Source organism: Oncorhynchus gorbuscha, linkage group LG13 (assembly GCF_021184085.1).
Source record: "Oncorhynchus gorbuscha isolate QuinsamMale2020 ecotype Even-year linkage group LG13, OgorEven_v1.0, whole genome shotgun sequence".
Classification (NCBI taxonomy): domain Eukaryota; kingdom Metazoa; phylum Chordata; class Actinopteri; order Salmoniformes; family Salmonidae; genus Oncorhynchus; species Oncorhynchus gorbuscha.
In genome coordinates, this window is record NC_060185.1 from 42,639,946 (window position 1) to 42,660,093 (window position 20,148).

Here is a 20,148-nt window from a genome sequence, read left to right on the forward strand (position 1 = left end):
CATTAGCACACATCTCTCCCCTCTAGTGGCCATTGCATATATCTAGTCATGTGGAGGACAAATAGTTTCCAAATAATTTCTAATCACTAAATAAGCAAAAGTAAATCAATACATGTTCAATAACCCCTACACCAGGGGTGGGCAATTTCAGTCCCCCGGGGCCTGATTGGTGTACGTTTTGCCCCAGCTAACACACCTGACTCCAATAATCCCCTAATCATGATCTTCAGTTTAGAATGCAATTTGATTAAATCAACTGTGTTTGCTAGAGATGGAGAAAAATAGGAACAATAATCTGGCCCGAGGACTGTTTTCCACCCTGTAGCAACTTCTCTATCAAAATAAACATGTCACCAACACAGGTCATCATGCAGAAGGAAATGTCAAGGGTCAAATTCCAGTTTTAATCATTTCTGTTTATTTGAGAAGCACATTCCCATTAGCATTGTACAACTTAAACCTACAGTGGTCTCCCCTACCAAGTCAGAGGGGTCAAGTGAACAAAGTTCTCTATACTGTATTTGTCAAGGTTTTGCAGATTTAGGGATTGTGAGCAGGACCAGTGTGGTTAAGGCTGGAAGCTGGTGTAGAGAGCTCTATGGTCCGTGTTTCTTTTCACCCGCATTGACGCAAACGACAGCTTTGGCAAAGACTGCCCTCTGCCGACTAGCAGGTTGGGACTGGGGGTTAGTGGGGAGGGGCTAAAAAAATAAGAGGTGGAAGGAGAACAGTCCTAAAAAAAAACAGGAAATAACAGCAAACATTCGCTCACACACCAAAAAACTAAAATAATTGATAACAAGCAGTCAAAACTCGTACAAAGTGACATCAAATTGCCTTCTCTTGCCCCACACTGTTAGTCTCATTCAATAAAGGCCCAGTGCAGTCAAAAATGTGATTTGACTGTGTTTTACATACATTTTTACACTATGCGGTTGCAATTATACTGTGCAATTGTGAAAATGCCCTTTTAGTGCAAGAGCGGTTTAAAAACACAGTCTGAAATTTTAGCCCATTTTGGTGGGATGGATTTTGGCCTGCCCGGTGACAACGGGTAGTAAATTTGTTAATAGACCAATAAGAAAGAGTTCCAAACCTCTCTGCCAATAACAGCTAGTTTTCCCCTCCCGAGCAGACCAGTCCCATACAATCCTATCAAAAATTGTTGCTTGAGAAATGGCTCTTTACCAAGATTATATTTTTGTTTCATTTTGACCAGTTTAATTTAACACAATTACAGTAAGGTACTCACTTGTTACCTAGAAATGATTTGATATTGAGATAAAAACAGCTGCATTGGACCTTTAAACTTTCAGTGGCTGGCCCTCTGGTCAGTAAATTTGGGGTCAGCTCTAGCATTGACAGCATGGCTAGGACACGACTGTCAGTTGACCAATAGGCAGAAACGTTGAGCATCAGGCCCCATGCAGCACCATATCACCAGCATGGGCCCACTCATCATGAGTCCAGTTTTCACATGTACTAACATCCGAGTAGGGAGCTAGTCAACTGCTAAGAACTCAGAACAAGGTGATAACGAGCAGAGAGAGACCTGACAACACAGGAGAGAACCCCAACTCTTGTCTTTAGTTTAGCACCAGGGGGCAGTGGGGTCTAGAGGGAGTAAGAGGGGTGCAGGGGAGGGCCCCTTTACCTCCCGTCCTCCCTCTTAGCGCGGGTCTGCACCAGCTCGCAGGGCTGCAGTACCCAGTTGTTGTCGTGCAGCCCCACACGGCAGCCTGGTGTGTCCTTGTCCATGCGCCGGCAGCACATCCAATAGGAGCGTCCATAAGGCAGGTCGTGGTGGTAAGGTTTGGGGTGCCAGCGGCAGAGAGACACGTCACCCCGTTCATACTGCCGCTTGCACTGCTTGCAGGGGTCGTCGCGGTATAGCGGGTCCTGGTTCCAGCGCGAGTCGGTGGCGGGCACACCGTACATCTCAATCAGAACCTTGAAGTCGTAGCAGGTGCACTTGAGGGCGGCCAGCGAGCGGGTGGGCAGGTAGCTGAAGATGTTGACCATGATGTGGTCGGGCAGTAGCAGCATGTACTGACGAGGCTCCAGCAGCCTCTGGATCTGGAAACGGATCTCCAGGAAGTCGTGAGAGACGTGGCGGTAGAGACGGCACAGGGAGGGGTCCGAGCAGTCCTCCACGCCGGCCAGGGGGGAGTCCGGCCGGTCAGCAGCATCCCCAGCAGGATTGTTGTTATTGGTGCAGTCCAAAGAGCACATTCCACTGCTGCTGCCGGTGCCACTGTCCTCGTCAGACCCTCTCTGGGGCTGCAGGAAGAACAGCTGGCCTGGAGGGGGGGTCCTCTGAGCCGTCGGTCCCACTGGGCATGGCGAAACACACTGTCTCCTCTTGCACATTTTCTGTGCTGTCCTTGCCATAGAACACACATTGGTCTACAGCACCCGTGACAACCACCTCCACGTGGAAGCCAGTCACCCTCTCCCGGGCCACAGACTTCTTCTCCCCAGAGCCGAGCTCCTGGCTGGGGTCAGGGCTGCTGGAGGCTGGCCGGTCTGTATGGCTCTCCCCATGGGGGTCAGCTTTTGGAGAGCCGGCCAGCAGGAGGCTGGGGTCCCGTGACGTGGGGCTGACCAGCTGGTAGAGATCACAGGTGATCTTCTCGTTGGCCCGGGCCCCCGCCTGGCCCCCTCCTCCCCCACAGCTCATGAACATGCAGCGGGGCCGGCCTGCGGGCTCTGACTGCAAGCCAGGATCTAGGCTGGATACCCGGAAGGCAATCCTCACTTCACCTCGGCCGTGGGTGGGCCCAGAGTCCCCGCTCCGCTCCCTCTCCCTGGGGGAGTCCAGGCCAGACACGGGCCTCAGTGTGTTCTCCAGGAGCTGATGTTGGGACTCAAAGTGGGCTATGGCCTTAGCCACACGCCGCGACTCCTGCTGCTCCTCCTCCAGGACACCGCGTGGGGAGTCAGGGCTCTCTGACAGGAAAACCATGGGGCTGGGGTCAGAGACTGTGCCCTGCAGGAGTGTGTGTTCGGGGTGTTCTGTGGCAGTCTGTCCCTGGGTCACCATGCCCTGCAAGGCCATGGCTGTACGCTGCTCTACCAGGGCCACCATCTCAGCAACAGACAGCAGGTCAGTCTCACTCACTCCCGGGTTGGCCTCTGGGGTGGAGGCTTCTGGGGGCGGGGTGGCGGGGATAATGTTGGTCTGGGCCCGGGCGGGGGGGTCATAGGAGGAGCAGCGCCGCCTGCGCTTGGCCTTAGTGCAGTCCGTGGCCCAGTTCCCTTTCACCTTTATGGCGCTGGGTCGAGGCAGGCCCACCCCACTGAACTGGTGGGCCACGAAGAAGGCAATCTTCTCCTTGGTGTTGCCCGGCTTGATGACGTACCAGGTGTCCAGCAGCACCCTCCCATCCTCCATCTGAGTGGCGCCGGGAGGGGTGGAGGGAGCCTGCAGTGCCGAGGCCGGGTCGGCGTCTGGGGGAGTGTTCTCGGAGCCGGCATCCTCCTCCTCCTGGCCATCCACGCTTCCCCCGACCTCCAGCGACGTGCGCCCCGCAGTGTCAGCCTTGCAGAGGAAGGGGACTGCCCCACTGCCCCCTGTACCTCTGGGCTTGTTCTGGGAGTAGGTGCCAAAGGGGCGTGGGCACCACAGTCGGATGTGGGAGAAGGTGTCTCGGTCCATCACGGGCCGGAGGGAAGCATATTGGCGGCGTCTAGGCTGGGCATCTGCTGTGCACCACGTTACTCATTCTCTCTGTGCGAGACAGCAGGCACCGTCACGGGAAGAGGGCATACAATCTGAAGGGAGAGAGAGCAGTTTTAGTACAGGAGCACTATTACAATATTCACCATCATAGGTCATCTAGCCTGGGGCTAGATTTCGTCAAATTTGATTCATTTACACATCTTCTAAAAACCTAATTTGAGGGAGAATTTCTTCCCATGCATTCTACATGTTGCATTAGTATTAAGTCCCTAAAATGACCTCATCTAATTGTGACATGCTGATTCAAAAGCCACCACTATGGAAGGTTATTTCAACTCCTAGCCATTCAATACAGCAAGAGCACAGCAAATGACAGGCAAATCAGCTCCTAGCCTCTTGGCGGTTCAGAAACAAAAGGTCACAGTGCACAAGTCAGGAAGACTCATGCTTTCAGACAGCCTCAACAGCGAAACTCAATTAGTCATTACATACGCTCACTGTAATATAAATTATCTCGCCTTGAAGGTTTTCAATCTAATTAAAGGCTTCCATTTCGGGGCCTTGTGTTGTCTGGGGCAGATGAAAGGAGATATAAAGGAGGGGATGAAGGGAGGAAAATGGATCCCCATCCTGACGCTTCAAAGAGGACCTGCCTAATAGGAAGCAAGGAAGGCATATGCCTAACCTATTTTTAGAAGGGGAGAGTAGTGGAGTTGATGTTGAGAGAGTAAAGGACCTTGGTCTGCAGGAAAAGCGTTTACGCAGGGTGCCCGTGCCATTACATGTTACCATGCCAAAAATGAGGCACTGGGGGCTTAAGAGGAACAAGTGGCGCAAGACTGTTTCAAGACATTTAGACCTCTGATGGTGTCTGTTAATATGATTTTGTAATTTCGTATATTTTACGTGTCCGATGCATGTAGGGCTCATCTGTAAAATACACCCTAGTCTCCATATGACGTCCCTATCAAAAAAAGAACGTATAAAAAAAATATATATATATATATTTGTGAGACATGCTGATTCAGAAGCAACCGCGCTGGAAGGACTCTCACTGGATCAAATTTCACCTTCTAGCCATTCATTACAGCAAGAGCACAGCAAATGATAGGCAAATCAGCATCTAGGCGGTTCAGAAACTAAGTCACAGTGCACATGATATATATCTATATCAGCAACGGGTGTGGCTGAAATGCCCAAATCCACTAATGTGAAGAGGTTAGAGGTGCCTACACATACACAGGGCCTTCATGAAGAGCTCAGTGACTTTCAACGTGGCACCGTCATAGGATGCCACCTTTTCAAAAAAATATCTGCCTTGCTAGAGCTGTTATTGGGAGGTGGAAACGTCTAGGAGCAACAACGGCTCAGCCGCGAAGTAGTAGGCCACACAAGCTCACAGAACGGGACCGCCAAGTGCTGAAGCGCATAAAAATGGACTGGTACTGTTTATACACAGACTACCGGTCAAAGGTTTTAGAATGTTTATATACACAGACTACCGGTCAAAGGTTTTAGAATGTTTATATAGAACACCTACTCACAATATTTCTTTATTTGTACTATTTTCATCATTGTAGAATAATAGCAAAGACATCAAAACTATGAAATAACACATATGGAACCATGTAGTGACCAAAGAAAGTGTTAAACAAATAAAAAATATTATATACGTTTGAGATTCTTCAAATAGCCACCCTTTGCATTGATGACAGCTTTGCACACTCTTGGCATTCTCTCAACCAGCTTCACCTGGAATGCTTTTCCAACAGTCTTGAAGGAGTTCCCACATATTCTGAGCACTTGGCTGCTTTTCTTCACTCATCCTAAACCATGTCAATTTAGTTGAGGTCGAGGGATTGTGGAGGCCAGGTCATCTTGATGCTGCACTCCATCACTCTCCTTGGTAAAATAGCCCTTACACAGCCTGGAGGTGTGTTGGGTCATTGTCCTGTTGAAAAACAAATGATAGTGGGACTAAGTGCAAACCAGATGGGATGGCGTATCGCTGCAGAATGCTGTGGTAGCCATGCTGGTTAAGTGTGCCTCGAATTCGAAATAAACCACCAACAGTTTCACCAGTAAAGCACCGCCACATGCAGAGATCATCCATTCACCCACACCGCATCTCACAAAGACACAGCGTTTGGGACCAGAAATCTTCGATTTGGACTCCAGACCAAAAGATAAATTTCCACCAGTCTAATGTCCATTGCTCCTGTTTCTTGGTCCAAGCAAGTCTCTTCTTCTTAAATGGTGTCCTTTAGTAGTGATTTCTTTGCAGCAATTAGACAATGAAGGCAGTTTCCGCTGTTCTGTGAAGGGAGTAGTACACAGCGTTGTAAGAGATTCAGTTTCTCACATGGAATAGCCTTCATTTCTCAGAACAAGAATAGACTGATGAGTTTCAGAAGAAAGGTCTTTGTTTCTGGCCATTTTGAGCCTGTAATTTAACCCAAAAATGCTGATGCTCCAGATACTCAACTGGTCTAAATGCCAGTTTAATTGCTTCTTTAAACAGAACAACAGTTTTCAGCTGTGCTAACATAATTGCAAAATGGTTTTCTAATGCTCAATTTGACTTTTTTTTTTATTATAAAAAATTGGATTAGTTAACACAATGTGCCATTGGAACACACAAATGATGGTTGATGATAATGGGCCTCTTTTGCTAAGTTTGCATAGGCGCACAAAAGAAACTTCCCTTTTTCAGGACCCTGTCTTTCAAAGATAATTTGTAAAAATCCAAATAACATCCCATATCTTCATTGTAAAGGGTTTAAACACTACTTCCCATGCTTGTTCAATGAGCCGTCATACTGCTCAGGAAGGAGACGCGTTGTGTCTCCTAGAGATGAACGTACTTCTGTGAAAAATGCAAATCAATCCCAGAACAAAAGCAAAAGGACCTTGTGAAGATGCTGGAGGAACCAGGTACAAAAGTATCTATATCCACAGTAAAACGAGTCCTATATCAACATAACCTGAAAGGCTGCTCAGCAAGGAAGAAGCCAAAACCGCCATAAAAAAAGCCAGACTACAGTTTGCAACTGCACATGGAGACAAAGATCGTACTTTTTGGAGAAATGTCCTCTGATCTGATGAAACAAAGATAGAACTGTTTGGCCCTAATGACCACCGTTATGTTTGGAAGAAAAAAGGGGTAAAAAGACTGAACAAGCCCCACTCTTTCCATCCTGTGATCCCAAACAAGTTGAGACAGACAGCACTAGTATAACACTATAGTTTGGCGACTCTTACCAGGAAAACGTAGGCCGATATCTAGCCTATCTATACTTGTCGCCAGTTGTAAGCATGATAATATGAAATGTGTACCTTCAGCTGAATAGGAATGTCTGACTAGTCTGCTACCCAGGCTGTTTGTGTGTGTGCGTCAGAGGCCAGAACTACTCCTGGGCTGGTTAAGGGCTTTATAATCACACAGCTCCAGCTAAGAGCCTGCAGATTACTCTCTGTATGAAGTACATCCCTGGGCCACCACCCCACCGATAAAAATATTGGATGGCGTAACAGGGACAGTGAGCGTCAGTCCATCTTTGTGACTAAAACAAGCACTTCCTGAAGCAGTGAGGGAGGCAGTGACAGCCAGTGCATGATTGAATGGCTCTAGTCAGATTCCCTCCATTGACCAGTATCTATTATTCAGAGCCAGCCAGCCAACAGTACTTCAGAAGATGGAAAGATGGAAGAGTCCACTACCAGTCATCCAGAGGCTGGAGTCAGTAGCTTTAATCCATGCTGTAGTCTTCATTGTCAATTAATAGGCTATTTGACGGTTTACCCTGTATTTTAATTAGGAAATAAAGGTGGCTGATGAACAGGTGATAGTAAAATGCTACAATGGAAATAGATGGCATGCAGTATGCAGTACTAATGACTGGCCTAGTAGCCTATAGGCTAGCTATTTTACACTTGTCTCCATACCAGGTGTTAAACAAAGCTGAACTCTGCAAGGAGACGCATCATATACAAGATGTTTAAAGACATCTATACTGGCTTAATATCAGGTAATGAGTAGCCTGAATTTATGTGAAAGTCCACATAAAATATGAGGACATGAGACGAGAAGTCCCTTCATTGTATTCGAATGATATCCACGGGCCAAAACATGGCCCAGATGTTGCCGACAACCTGTATCCATAAAGAATTCATTCCGACAGATGATAAAACCTCTGCAATGATAATGCCGTTTTCGTTTCTCATTTTAAACAATTCCTGAAAATTAAGGCTAGTTTTAATCTTTTTGCATAATCCACCAAATCCTGTCCATGCCCAGCAGCAGTACAGAAATCGCAGTGCTGCGCCAGAGGTTTGTCTCTCACTGGCTCCCCAAGTTGTCCGACCTCTGAACTACACACACCAATGCAGGAGGATTCATTCCTCCATCATGACCTCGCTCAAACAATCCAGAGGCTTTCTGTTGGAGGATATTCAGCAGGCTCAACATCATAACATAATGCTCCAGATTAACCAGGGAATGTATAGAAACAAAACAGTTGTCAATTGGCCACATGACAGCCACAGAATAAAATGTCAATTATAAAACTTGAGTTTCTATCTGGAGCATTCAAAAACATTGTGCCCACTAAAATACCACTGTTAGAATAGTCTCAGGCATTGAAGGAATGTTCAGCACAACACCATTCCTATTACAGAGAAAATGTCATATTGAAAAGACAACTTAGGCACAGTAAACAGGGAAGGACCTTTCAAATGAAAAAAAAACAACACATTTTTCTTCTTCCAATTCCAGGCTGTCCTCAGATAATTCAGACAGGCCCCTTCTTCACCTCTAGCACTATACTCCCTCTCAGAGGCTTTGGGAATGGTGGACAATGCAGGGAGGTGATAAATGGCGCTCGCCTTGGCTGCGCCTGCAGGGACAATACAGCAGTAGCCCGGGCAGCAGGTGAGGCTGATGATGCTAGTCTACAAGAACAATGGACTCCACCCATCCCCGATAAAATGAACCCAGAGTGCCTTCGTCAAGAGAAGGTCAGGCAGACAAGTTGGCTACAGAAGTGTTTGGTCTGCCAGCTGTGCTTCTTTGGTAGTGAACAGAACTGCAATGGATATCGATGCACTCCTTTTAAACTATAGCTCATCTGTTTTTTCTTTCCACCATTTGGCTTCAACCAAAAGAGTTCATCATCCACCCCCTTACTCAAATAGTGTTGGTTGTAAGGGCCAGGACAGTGGTTGCCAAAATGGTGAATTGTTGTTTATCTGTAAACATTGGAATACAAACCCTGTCAGTACAAAACTGATACACAGGCTATTCTGAGAGGATTTTAGGCTGAACCAAGCAGGATCATCAATGGATGTTCCCTGGAACTTAACTATTGAATATTTTTCACGTCTTCATGCCAAAGGCTTTCCATTTCAATACTTCTGATTCTAAAGTACGAAAATAAAGATGTATAGGCCTAGTTCTCAGTTGAATAACAGATACCAGCTCACCAACAACAAAGGTGCTCATTTTGTAGTTTGATTACTTATTTTGTCTTTGAGAAAAGATTAACGCCCACAGATTATTCATTTTTGGTCCGGTCCAGACCAGCCTTTTTTTTAAAGCACAAATAGACATCCATGATTGGTTCAGATTTGGTCCAGACTATGTTTCACAAGTTTTTCAGAGCACAACACAAAAAGTTGAGTACAGTATACTTCAGTACAGCGGAGTAGAATAGAGTTCAGTTCAGTACAGTAAAGCACACTAGAGTACACTAATGTACTGTGCTGAACTACTAAAATATTTAAGTGCCTTTGAAAGGGCTATGGAAGTAGGTGCCAGGCGCACAGATGTGTCAAGAACTGCAACGCTGCTGGGTTTTTCAAACTCAACAGTTCCCTGCGTGCATTGAAAATGGTCCACCACTCAAAGAACATCCAGCCAACTGTGGGAAACATTGGCCAGCATCCATGTGGAACACTTGACACCTTGTAGAGTCCATGCCCTGAGGAATTGAGGCTGTTCTGAGGGCAAATGTGGAAACAGACATCAGTGACTGGTTCAGATTTGGCCCAGTCCAACCAAATTTGGTCTCATTAAAATAGCCAGTGTGTAGAATAATACCCAAATATGCATATTTCTACATTTGTGTGCCTATTTAGGATACAACACCTTAATATCCATAATGATGCATGTATTTATGTGTAGGACAGATCAGGGACCTATGATGAAATTCTGTTAAAGCAATTCTAAATCAATTTCACATACTGTAGTTTAATAACCAAAATATATTTTTCAATAACCAAAATATATCAAGGTGTCATAGCTGACACCTCATTGTTTTTGCAGACATTGTTGAATCTTAATTCAGAGTAGATATTTAACAGTATTTGTAAAACGGTCACCTAGCCAATGCTAAATCAAGAAGCTGAAAAAAACTAAATTGACAGAGAAACGTTACTGCACTGAGGAAGTAGAGGTGACATGGACTCTAGCTATAAACAAAGCGCCTTCAGAAGTGAAAGGCACATTTCCATTAGGTTGTAACTTACAGGTGGTCAGGATGGGTAACCATGATTAGCCAAGGACTAATTATTGGCATGCTCATTGGTGTTCATTCAGTTGTCTAACGCTGATCAAATGGTCAGTTGAAATGTGCAAAAATGTCATAATTTTACAAGAATAGGACGAAACAGAAATCCAGCCTGTGTGGTTGAACTATTCTTACAACTACAGTAACGTTAACTAAGTTCACCCCAGGGGTCCATATTAATAAACCAAGTTGGTTAACTAGCTAACTAATGTGTGCTTACGTTAGGTTAGTTATCTGATAATCACTTATGCTAACTAGCAACTATATGATGTGCAGGCTAAAGAGGTAACGTTAAACACTCATGTTAGCTAGGTAACGTTAGCTAACCAACTCCATTTCTTAGCTGCTAGTTTAGCTTAACGTTAAAAAGTTAACGTTGGCTGGCTATCTAACTAGGCTAAGTTAACTAGCGCGTTATAACCCAAAAGACCAACAACAATATCGTTGTTACATTGATGTTACAAACACTCGCCAAGGCGCGGCTAACTGATAGGCACCAACAGATCGTTTTGACGAAAATAAAACGAGTTAGTCAACTGCATTAAGGGATGTAACGTTGTGTGCTGACTAGCCAAACAAAATTGCAATGGAACCCATATTGTGTGTTGTTGACTAGCTTTGACCCGAATTTAAATACAGCTAAGCTTCGCTAAAGTGAAGTAATTCATGTTTCAGTCTTCTTACCTGTAGATCCGCAAGCACTTGACCTGCAACAGTGCTGATGACAGTAACGTTACTAGCAAGCCCCCCCCCCCCCCAACGGTCGTAGGCCTGTTTTCCTCTCAACAACCGACCGATGAATCAGATTGAGCAAGAATAGGGGTGCAGGTGACTCGGATGATCTTTTACTTGTCCACGTAAATTAGCTAGCTATCTGGCTGCAGAGTACTTTCCAATATCAACCTAATGTTAACATCGAAGCCTACTGTCCGTTTTTCAATTGTACACAACCTATCTATACTGATCCTGTTTCACACTCTTCCTCGTTCATCTGGCTACCTTTTCAGAGCTGACACAGGCTGACCTTTACGGTATGTTCTCTGAACAACCAAAATAATCGGAGTCGGAACATCGGTGGAGAGGAAGGCCATCTTGTTGACAGGCAGCTGCACAAGGCCCACAGCCAATAGCAAGGCAGAGTCGATGGTGTGCCCATATATGGCATATATGGCCCCACTCACCCCCCTTCTTAGGTCTCACTCCTCCGCTTCTCTCTCAATTCAGTTCAATTCAATGGGCTTTATTGGCATGGGAAACATATTGTAATGAAACAGGCAGGGAGCAGGCCTCGAACCCTCGACCTTCTAGCCCGAAGTCCAGCGTGCTATCGACTGTGCCCCAAAAGCATGCTCAAGCGGCAGAATCGATATCTGCACTTATATACCAAGGGTCATTACAATATGTTAACATTGCCAAAGCAAGTGAAGTACATAATATACAAAAGTGAAATAAACAATCAAATGAACAGTAAACATTACACTCACAGAAGTTCAAAAAGACAATAAAAACATTACAAATGTAATAGGGGCGGCAGGGTAGCCTAGTGGTTAGAGCGTTGGACTAGTAACCGGAAGGTTGCAAGTTCAAACCCCCGAGCTGACAAGGTACAAATCTGTCGTTCTGCCCCTGAACAGGCAGTTAACCTGCTGTCATTGAAAATAAGAATTTGTTCTTAACTGACTTGCCTGGTTAAATAAAGATAAAATAACACAAATATGTACAGTGTATGACCATATTTCCCTCAGATTACACAGATCCACAAAGAATTTGAAAACACATCTGATTTTGATAAACTCCCATATCTACCGGGGTGAAATACCACAGTGTGCCATCACAGCAGCAAGATGTGTGACCTGTTGCCACAAGAAACGACCAACAAGTGTAGAACAAACACATGATGTACAAATTATTAAAGTACAAAAGGGAAAATAAACAAGCATAAATATGGGTTGTATTTACAATGGTGTTTGTTCTTCACTTGTTGGTCGTTTCTTGTGGCAACAGGTCACACATCTTGCTGCTGTGATGGCACACTGTGGTATTTCACCCCGGTAGATATGGGAGTTTATCAAAATCAGATGTGTTTTCAAATTCTTTGTGGATCTGTGTAATCTGAGGGAAATATGTGTCTCTAATATGGTCATACATTGGGCAGGAGGTTAGGAAGTGCAGCTCAGTTTCCACCTCATTTTGTGGGCAGTGTGCACACAGCCTGTCTTCTCTTGAGAGCCAGGTCTGCCTACGGCGGCCTTCTGAATAGCAGGGCTATGCTCACTGAGTCTGTACATAGACAAACCTTTCCTTAAGTTTGGGTCAGTCACAGTTGTCAGGTATTCTGCCACTGTGTACTCTCCGTTTAGGGCCAAATAGCATTCTAGTTTGCTCTGTTTTTTTGTTAATTCTTTCCAATGTGTCAAGTAATTATCTTTTTGTTTTTTCATGATTTGGTTGGGTCTAGTTGTGTTGCTATCCTGGGGGTCTGTTTGTGTTTGCGAACAGAGCCCCAGGACCAGCTTGCTTAGGGGACTCTTTTCCAGGTTCATCTCTCTGTAGGTGATGGCTTTGTTATGGAAGGTTTGGGAATTACTTCCTTTTAGGGGGGCGGCAGGGTAGCCTAGTGGTTAGAGTGTTGGACTAGTAACCGGAAGGTTGGAAGCTCAAACCCCCGAGCTGAAAAGGTACATTATTTGGTGTTCTACGTTGTACATGGAGGATGTTTTTGCAGAGTCTCAATTTGGTGATTGTCCCATTTTGTGAATTCTTGGTTGGTGAACAGACCCCAGACCTCACAACCATAAAGGGCAATGGATAACTGATTCAAGTATTTTTTAATCCAGATCCTAATTGGTATGTCAAATTTTATGTTCCTTTTGATGACATAGAATGCCCTTCTTGCCTTGTCTTTCAGATCGTTCACAGCTTTGTGGAAGTTACAGTGGGGCAAAAAAGTATTTAGTCAGCCACCAATTGTGCAAGTTCTCCCACTTAAAAAGATGCCAATAAAACCAGAGAGAGAGAGAGAGAGAGAGAGAGAGAGAGAGAGAGAGAGAGAGAGAGAGAGAGAGAGAGAGAGAGAGAGAGAGAGAGAGATGATGCGACACAACCAATATAAGCCAGTTCAGAGAGCAAACAGGTTGTTGAAGGTGGGAAGGAGAAAGTCTGAGAATGGATACTGTAGTACAGTGCATTGTAGACTGTATACTGTACAATGGACAAATTGTATGGCCCTGAACATTGTGCTTTCCATTTATTACGGTTTCTCTCAGTCGCTTTGGTGCATTTTTCACATCATCCCTACCATGTGCAAAATAATAAGTGCATTTATCAGAACAATTTGTACAGACTGCAATATACAATAGATATGTTTCTAAAGCTAGTCAGTCACTAAAAATCCTTAGTACATCTCTCAAAAGTAAATATTCATGCCAATGATCATGTCAGTGTCATCAGAATGATAAGTCATTGAGTCATTGTTCAAGAAAAAGGTCGTCAAAATGTTTAGGCATGTTGTCAATGTAACTGTCTACTTTGACAGTATTACCTGATGTAAACTTAGGCTACAGTTTGGATGACAGTTACTGAAAATGCACAAGGCTGTACATCTATGGCATATATCAATTTCAACAGTACTATTTACACATTATTGTATGTGGGTTATTGATTGAAAGAGGCTGGACAACCCATGGGGTTGAAAAAAAAACGAAATTAGAAAGAAACACAGGAAACCACCCCTAAGGCACAACTTTGCCCGCAGCACTGTTGTGCTGTCTCTCCAGACGTTCCTATCTGTCGGCCTGCATATTCTCATCCACATCACACTGGATATTTTCCCTTCCAATGCAACGTGGAAAGAATATTTTGGAATGCCTTATCCATCCTCTGCAGGCGTCTACTGTGATGTCCTCACATGCTGCATCCATTGCAGCCAGCAGGGTCATCTCTGTGTGTGGCTGACGATTGTACACCTTCCACCTCAATGCTCCTCAACTAGGTTAAGGAATGGTGAATAAGGTGGGAGGAATTCTATGAGCATCCTCGGGTGGGTCACAAACCATTGCCTTATGATGTTTGATCGATGGAAACTCACATTATCACAAATGACCACATACTTTGGCAAATCCTCTCAAAACAGACCCCTCTCATCATTAGGGATGAGAGCCCTGTAGAGGGTCTCTAAAATGTTGAGTAGATGCTGGGTGTTGTATGGCCCTATAAGGGGGATATGGGTTAGGACACCATGCTCTGAAATAGCAGCACACATGAATGGATATTTCCTCCCCGTTGGCCTGGCAAATCCACAGTAGCTCTGTGACCGATGATATTCCGACCCCGCATTCTGCATCTGGTCAGGTTGAAGCCAGCATCATCCACGTATACAAAGTTGTGAGATGGTTAACTTGATTCCAACTCCATTATACGCTATATCCCAGAACACACAGTTTAATTTGTTTTGGTAAGGAAGAGTGACATAAAATGTACATATATTGCATGTTCCTTCCACAGCAATGGAAATGTGTGCAGTTTATGCTTACTGTACTATGTATCACTATCAAATGTTGCTGTAAAGTAGTTACATAGATATATGTTTTACATGTACATACTGGTACCGTAGCTCCTTAACTCTGTCCTCATTCCTTTGGAATGGTACACGGTACAGCTGTTTCATACTAATCTAGTTTCTATGCAGCACCCTGTCGATGGTTGAGATGCTAACCGTATGGATGTTTTCAAAGACATCGCTGTCCAGTGAACAGGTCAGGGTTCCATAGCCGCAGGCAGAACAGTTGAAACTGGAGCAGCAGCACGGCCAGGTGGACTGGGGACAGCAAGGAGTCATCATGTCAGGTAGTCCTGAGGCATGGTCCTAGGGCTCAGGTCCTCAGAGAGAGAAAGAAAGAAAGAAAGAAAGAATTAGAGAGAGCATACTTAAATTCACACAGGACACCGGAAAAGACAGGAGAAGTACTCCAGATATAACAGACTGATCCTAGCCCCCGACACATAAACTACTGCAGCATAAATACTGGAGGCTGAGACAGGAGACGTCAGGAGACACTGTGGCCCCATCCGATGATACCCCCGGACAGGGCCAAACAGGCAGGATATAACCCCAACCACTTTGCCAAAGCGCAGCCCCCACACCACTAGAGGGACATCTTCAACCACCAACTTACCATCATGAGACAAGGCCGAGTATGTCACCCAATAGATATGGGAGTTTATCATTGACATTTACATTTAAGTCATTTAGCAGACGCTCTTATCCAGAGCGACTTACAAATTATCAAATTGGATTTGTTTTGGAATTCTTTGTGGGTCTGTGTAATCTGAGGGAAATGTGTCTCTAATATGGTCATACATTGGGCAGGAGGTTAGGAAGTGCAGTTCACTTTCCACCTCATTTTGTGGCCAGTGTGCACATAGCCTGTTTTCCTCTCTCAAATTCAAATTCAAATTCACGCTGCTTTATTGGCATGAAAAACATTGCGTCAATATTGCCAAAGCAACAATGTATACAATATACATTGTAATAAAATAATAATGAATAACAAATAATAATATAAAATGTGTCACACCCTGACCTTAGTTATCTTTGTTTTCTTTATTATTTTGGTTAGGTCAGGGTGTGATGAGGGTGGTTTTCATTGTCTAGGGGTTTTGTATGTCATGGGGACTTTGTAAGTCTAGGTGTTTATATGTTTGTGGTTACCTAGATTGGTTCTCGATCAGAGGCAGCTGTTTATTGTTGTCTCTGATTGGGGACCTGTCACGAATCCCGCCGAAGATGGTGCCTCTTCCTGTTCGGGCGGCGCTCGGCGGTCGTTGTCGCCGGCCTATTAGCTGCCATCGGATCCCTTTCCGTTTGTTTCTGTTTATTGGGTTTAATTGGGTACACCTGTTTTGAGTTAGTGTTTGTTTGTAGGCTATTTAAGGGCACTAGGCCCGCTGGGTATTTGTGCGGGCTTGTTCTGTTATTTTGGTGTTGGTGTATTTGTGTTATCTCATTATTTTCCGGACAGTTTTAGTCCTGTGTATTTTGGACGGGTTGTTTCATGCGCCCTAGTGTTGGCGTGTCCATGTCTCCGCTGTCGTTGGAATAAATAGATTCACTTACGACATTACCTGCTCTCTGCGTTTGACTCCACCGCACCATTTATAGAAGTCGTAACAGAACCATATTTAGGTAGCCATATTCCTTGGGTAGTTTGTGGGTTCATAGTCTATGTTTAGTTGCCTGTCTGCACTAGCCATATTAGCTTCACGGTTCATTTTGTTTGTTCAGTGTTTAAAGAAGTATGTACGCTTACCATGCTGCGCCTTGGTCTCCTCCATACGACGATCGTGACAAAATGGGAGTTAATAACAACAAAGTGGTAACAGTCAATAGTAGAAATATAAATGGCTAAACATGGAAAATGAAACTATGCCTAACTTATAACTAACTGTCATCCTCACCGTTACATCAGTACCACTACTACCGTCACTAAACTGCTGTCACTACCATCACCCCTACTACCCATACCACTACTATTTGGAATAATAGTAATACCAATACTTAAGTTATTGTTTACTATGTTTGTTTTTTCTCTGGATTTAGTAAGTTAAAATTTGGAATACATTTAGTAATTTCTGTAAATAGTGAAAATCTTGGTGAGGAATATTTATCACAGTAAAGGAGAAAGTACATCTTTGTTTCTACCTCCCCTGGTGTGCAGTGACTACATACACACTCCTCTTTGGGTAGCCATGTCTTTTTGTCTGCCGGTTTCTATTGCCAATTGGTCATTCAGCCTGTACTTGGTAAGGATCTGTCTCTGCTTCGTATTTCTGACTGAGTAGAGATAATCAGACAATTCATATTCTCTGTTTAGGGCCAAATAGCAATTTATACGGCTTTGGGATTTTGTATTGTTTTCCAATGTTGTAAAGTGAGTCCTTGATTGGTTAATGATTTAGTTTATTGTAATTCTTTCTTTTGGAGCAGTACTGGTGTCAGCTTGGTTGGTGAAGTCCAACACCAGCTGACAAAGGGCTCGTTTCTGGGCTCAGCTCTTGGGTTTGAAGTGCTTTAAATTGGAGACTTGAATTTGTTCAGTTCATTTTGTTTGTACCTTTGAGGTATTGTTTGTTTTGACTCTACTAAGCCTTGTCCTAGATTGTTTGTGAGATCCAGTTATAGCCTTCAGTCCTAGTTTTGATATACCTGCCTGTTTGCCTACATGTGTATGACCACTGCATGTGACCATGATTCCTGCAAAGACTAAATAATCACCTGCCGTGTGTGAATCTACACATTTTCCTCCCTGAGATTTCATGACACCTATTGGTTGGTATTTCTTTGGAATTGTAGCATTTTTCTGACAGAATTCTGCATGTAGGATGTTTGTCCCACATTTTAAAGTCCAGTTTTACGCTGTCAAATATTTTGGTACAAATTCTAATTGGGATGTTGATTTTTAATAATTTCACTTTTATTGCATACAATGCTCTGCAGTATTTTTCTTTGAGTGCATTCACTGCCATATTAACGTTTCCTGATGCAGATATGGTCAGACCAAGGTGTGATTATTTTTTGTGTGTGCGTTCAATCATGGTGATGTTCAGGGTGAATTTATATTTGTGTCTGACATTATTTTTCTTTCTGGAAAATCATTTTTGTTTTTTACATTTTATTTACGATGAGGGCCCAATTATGGCAATATTGCTCTAGAATGTTAAGGTTCTGTTGAAGACCTTCTTTGGTTGGTGATAGAAGAACAAAATCCTTAGCACATAGCATTTTAGCACATAGTATTTTAGCACATAGTATTTTACCTCTGTCAAATAGTATAGTGTGTCCTGGGGCTGGAGAATGGTCTAATTCACTTCTATAAATGTTGAAAAGGTGTGGACTCAAACTGCAGCCTTGTCTCGCACAACTGGGTTATGAAAATATGTATTTTTATTGAACACTTCTGTGTACATACATTTCATTAAGTCATACACCTTACCAGATTTTTTTTGGGGGGGGGTTGGATGTGTTTATTAGTGTATGGTCAGTAGTGTGATGGTTGGGGAGAAAGCCAATTTGACATTTACTTATTATATTTTGTTTCTAGAAGAAATTCTTGAATTCAAAATGCTGCAGAACCTTTCCCGAGTTGCTGTTCACAAATTCCCCTGTAATTATTGGGGTCTGATTTGTCTCCACTTTTGTGAATAGGGGAGATGAGCCCCTGGCTCCAGACATCAGGGAAGCAGCCAGAAGTTTGTACTATGTTGAACAATTTAAGCTTTGTTGTGCTTAAATTGTTCTAAATGTCCCAGCACTGATTTTGGTAAATTGTGTTTTAAATTTCATCAAGTGTCTTATTGGTATAATTCATCTTCTTGCGTTTCAGTGTTTGTATTCGGTTTTCAGAATTTCAGAAGTATTCATGGCATAGCTCTGGATTGTTTTGATACTTGTTTTTCATTTGACACTTGTCTTAAGTGTTTTCTAATTGTTTTTCATTTTATCAAACCATTTTCAGAAACATTTTGTTTTCTGATGTTGCATTTCTTTGGTTTTCTCATTTGCTTTTGATGCTGCATTTTGGAATATGCAATTGATGTATTGAGTAGCTGAATTGACACCTCTATTGTTTTGGTATTGTGAGTTATTGAAGAGCTGTATAGAGTTAATTTGAGTTCAACGTTTCAATGAATCTCTGCACTGTTTGGAGCCCAGCTGTATGATTGGTTCATGTTGTAGAGGTTTTTTTTTTGGTCTGTTTTAAAAAACAAACAAATTTCTGAGTATTGCTGGTTAATTTCTTTAGAAACACGTTGATCTGGCAATGGTGTCTGTGGTTTGACAGTGAATGCACTAATGGAGGGGTCGATGTCAGTGATGGCATAATCGACTACACTTGTCCCAAGACAAGTGGGACAGTAAGTAAACTGACCTAAAGAGTCCCCTCTGATTCTACCATTAAGCATGTACAGGCCTAAGGCCTGACAGAGATTTCTGTTCAGTATTTGGTCAGGACTGTTTCTATTATTTATAATAAGGCAACTCTACAAGAAGAGGGATCCAAATATGTGGTGGTTACCTCCCGCATCAGTGTAGTCAGGCTCAGAATAGTGTCTCGCTCTCGCTCACAGTATTATTACTACATATACAAATGAAGTAAAAAGAAAGGAACCCTCAATGTGTCCAATGTATATCGTTAGCCCAACATTTTCAGCATCTCTGAGCTTTTTAGAAAGCCCATTGAACTCCAAACAGTCCTTAAAGTGCAGGTCTCGCTTTACATCGTATATGATTTAGGACTGGTAAAAAAACTTTCCTCCCACTGTATTTACAGTTTAAAAGAAACCATCAATGCAACTTTGTTTTCCACTGGTCTAAACAATGTGTGAACATTCTCTCAACAAAACTGAATGCATTGACGGATGACATTTGTATTTTGCAATAAAGTGGTCAAGTTGACGTACTGTCAGGGTACAAAGAGTAGATGATCGTTATAAGTCCTGTAAATGTATTTGGGGATTTAATCATTGCTTGAGATTTGACAAAATACTAATGCTTTTAAGTGATTTATAATAAAAACTGTAAGAAACTTGTGTGCCAAGATTTTATACTGCCTCTTCAAATGCATGATGGCCATGCATGCAAATGGTAGCACATGTTTGTGTGTATAAGGAGCTTAGAGCAGCTGATACAGTCCAGCAGATGACCAGATGGAACTGCTGAGTGTTTGGCCCCATGCATGAACACACACACACACACACACACACACACACACACACACACACACACACACACACACACACACACACACACACACACACACACACACACTTGGGAATCATGCACGTAAACACCCATTAACTGAACTTTAAACCATTTATTTATCTTATTTGTAGTAAATGTAT

General features: G+C 43.5%; 1 protein-coding gene across 1 annotated transcript; it reads right to left on the reverse strand.

Annotated features, from left to right (window-relative positions):
* Positions 1 to 395: 395 nt before the first annotated feature.
* LOC123992920 (F-box only protein 46-like) lies at positions 396 to 11,372 on the reverse strand. The gene is given in 3 exon segments (XM_046294563.1): positions 396 to 2,325; positions 2,327 to 3,774; positions 10,933 to 11,372. Coding segments are annotated over 2 exon segments (2,007 nt in total). The 5' UTR covers positions 3,659 to 3,774; positions 10,933 to 11,372; the 3' UTR covers positions 396 to 1,650.
* Between the last annotated feature and the right edge of the window lie 8,776 nt (positions 11,373 to 20,148).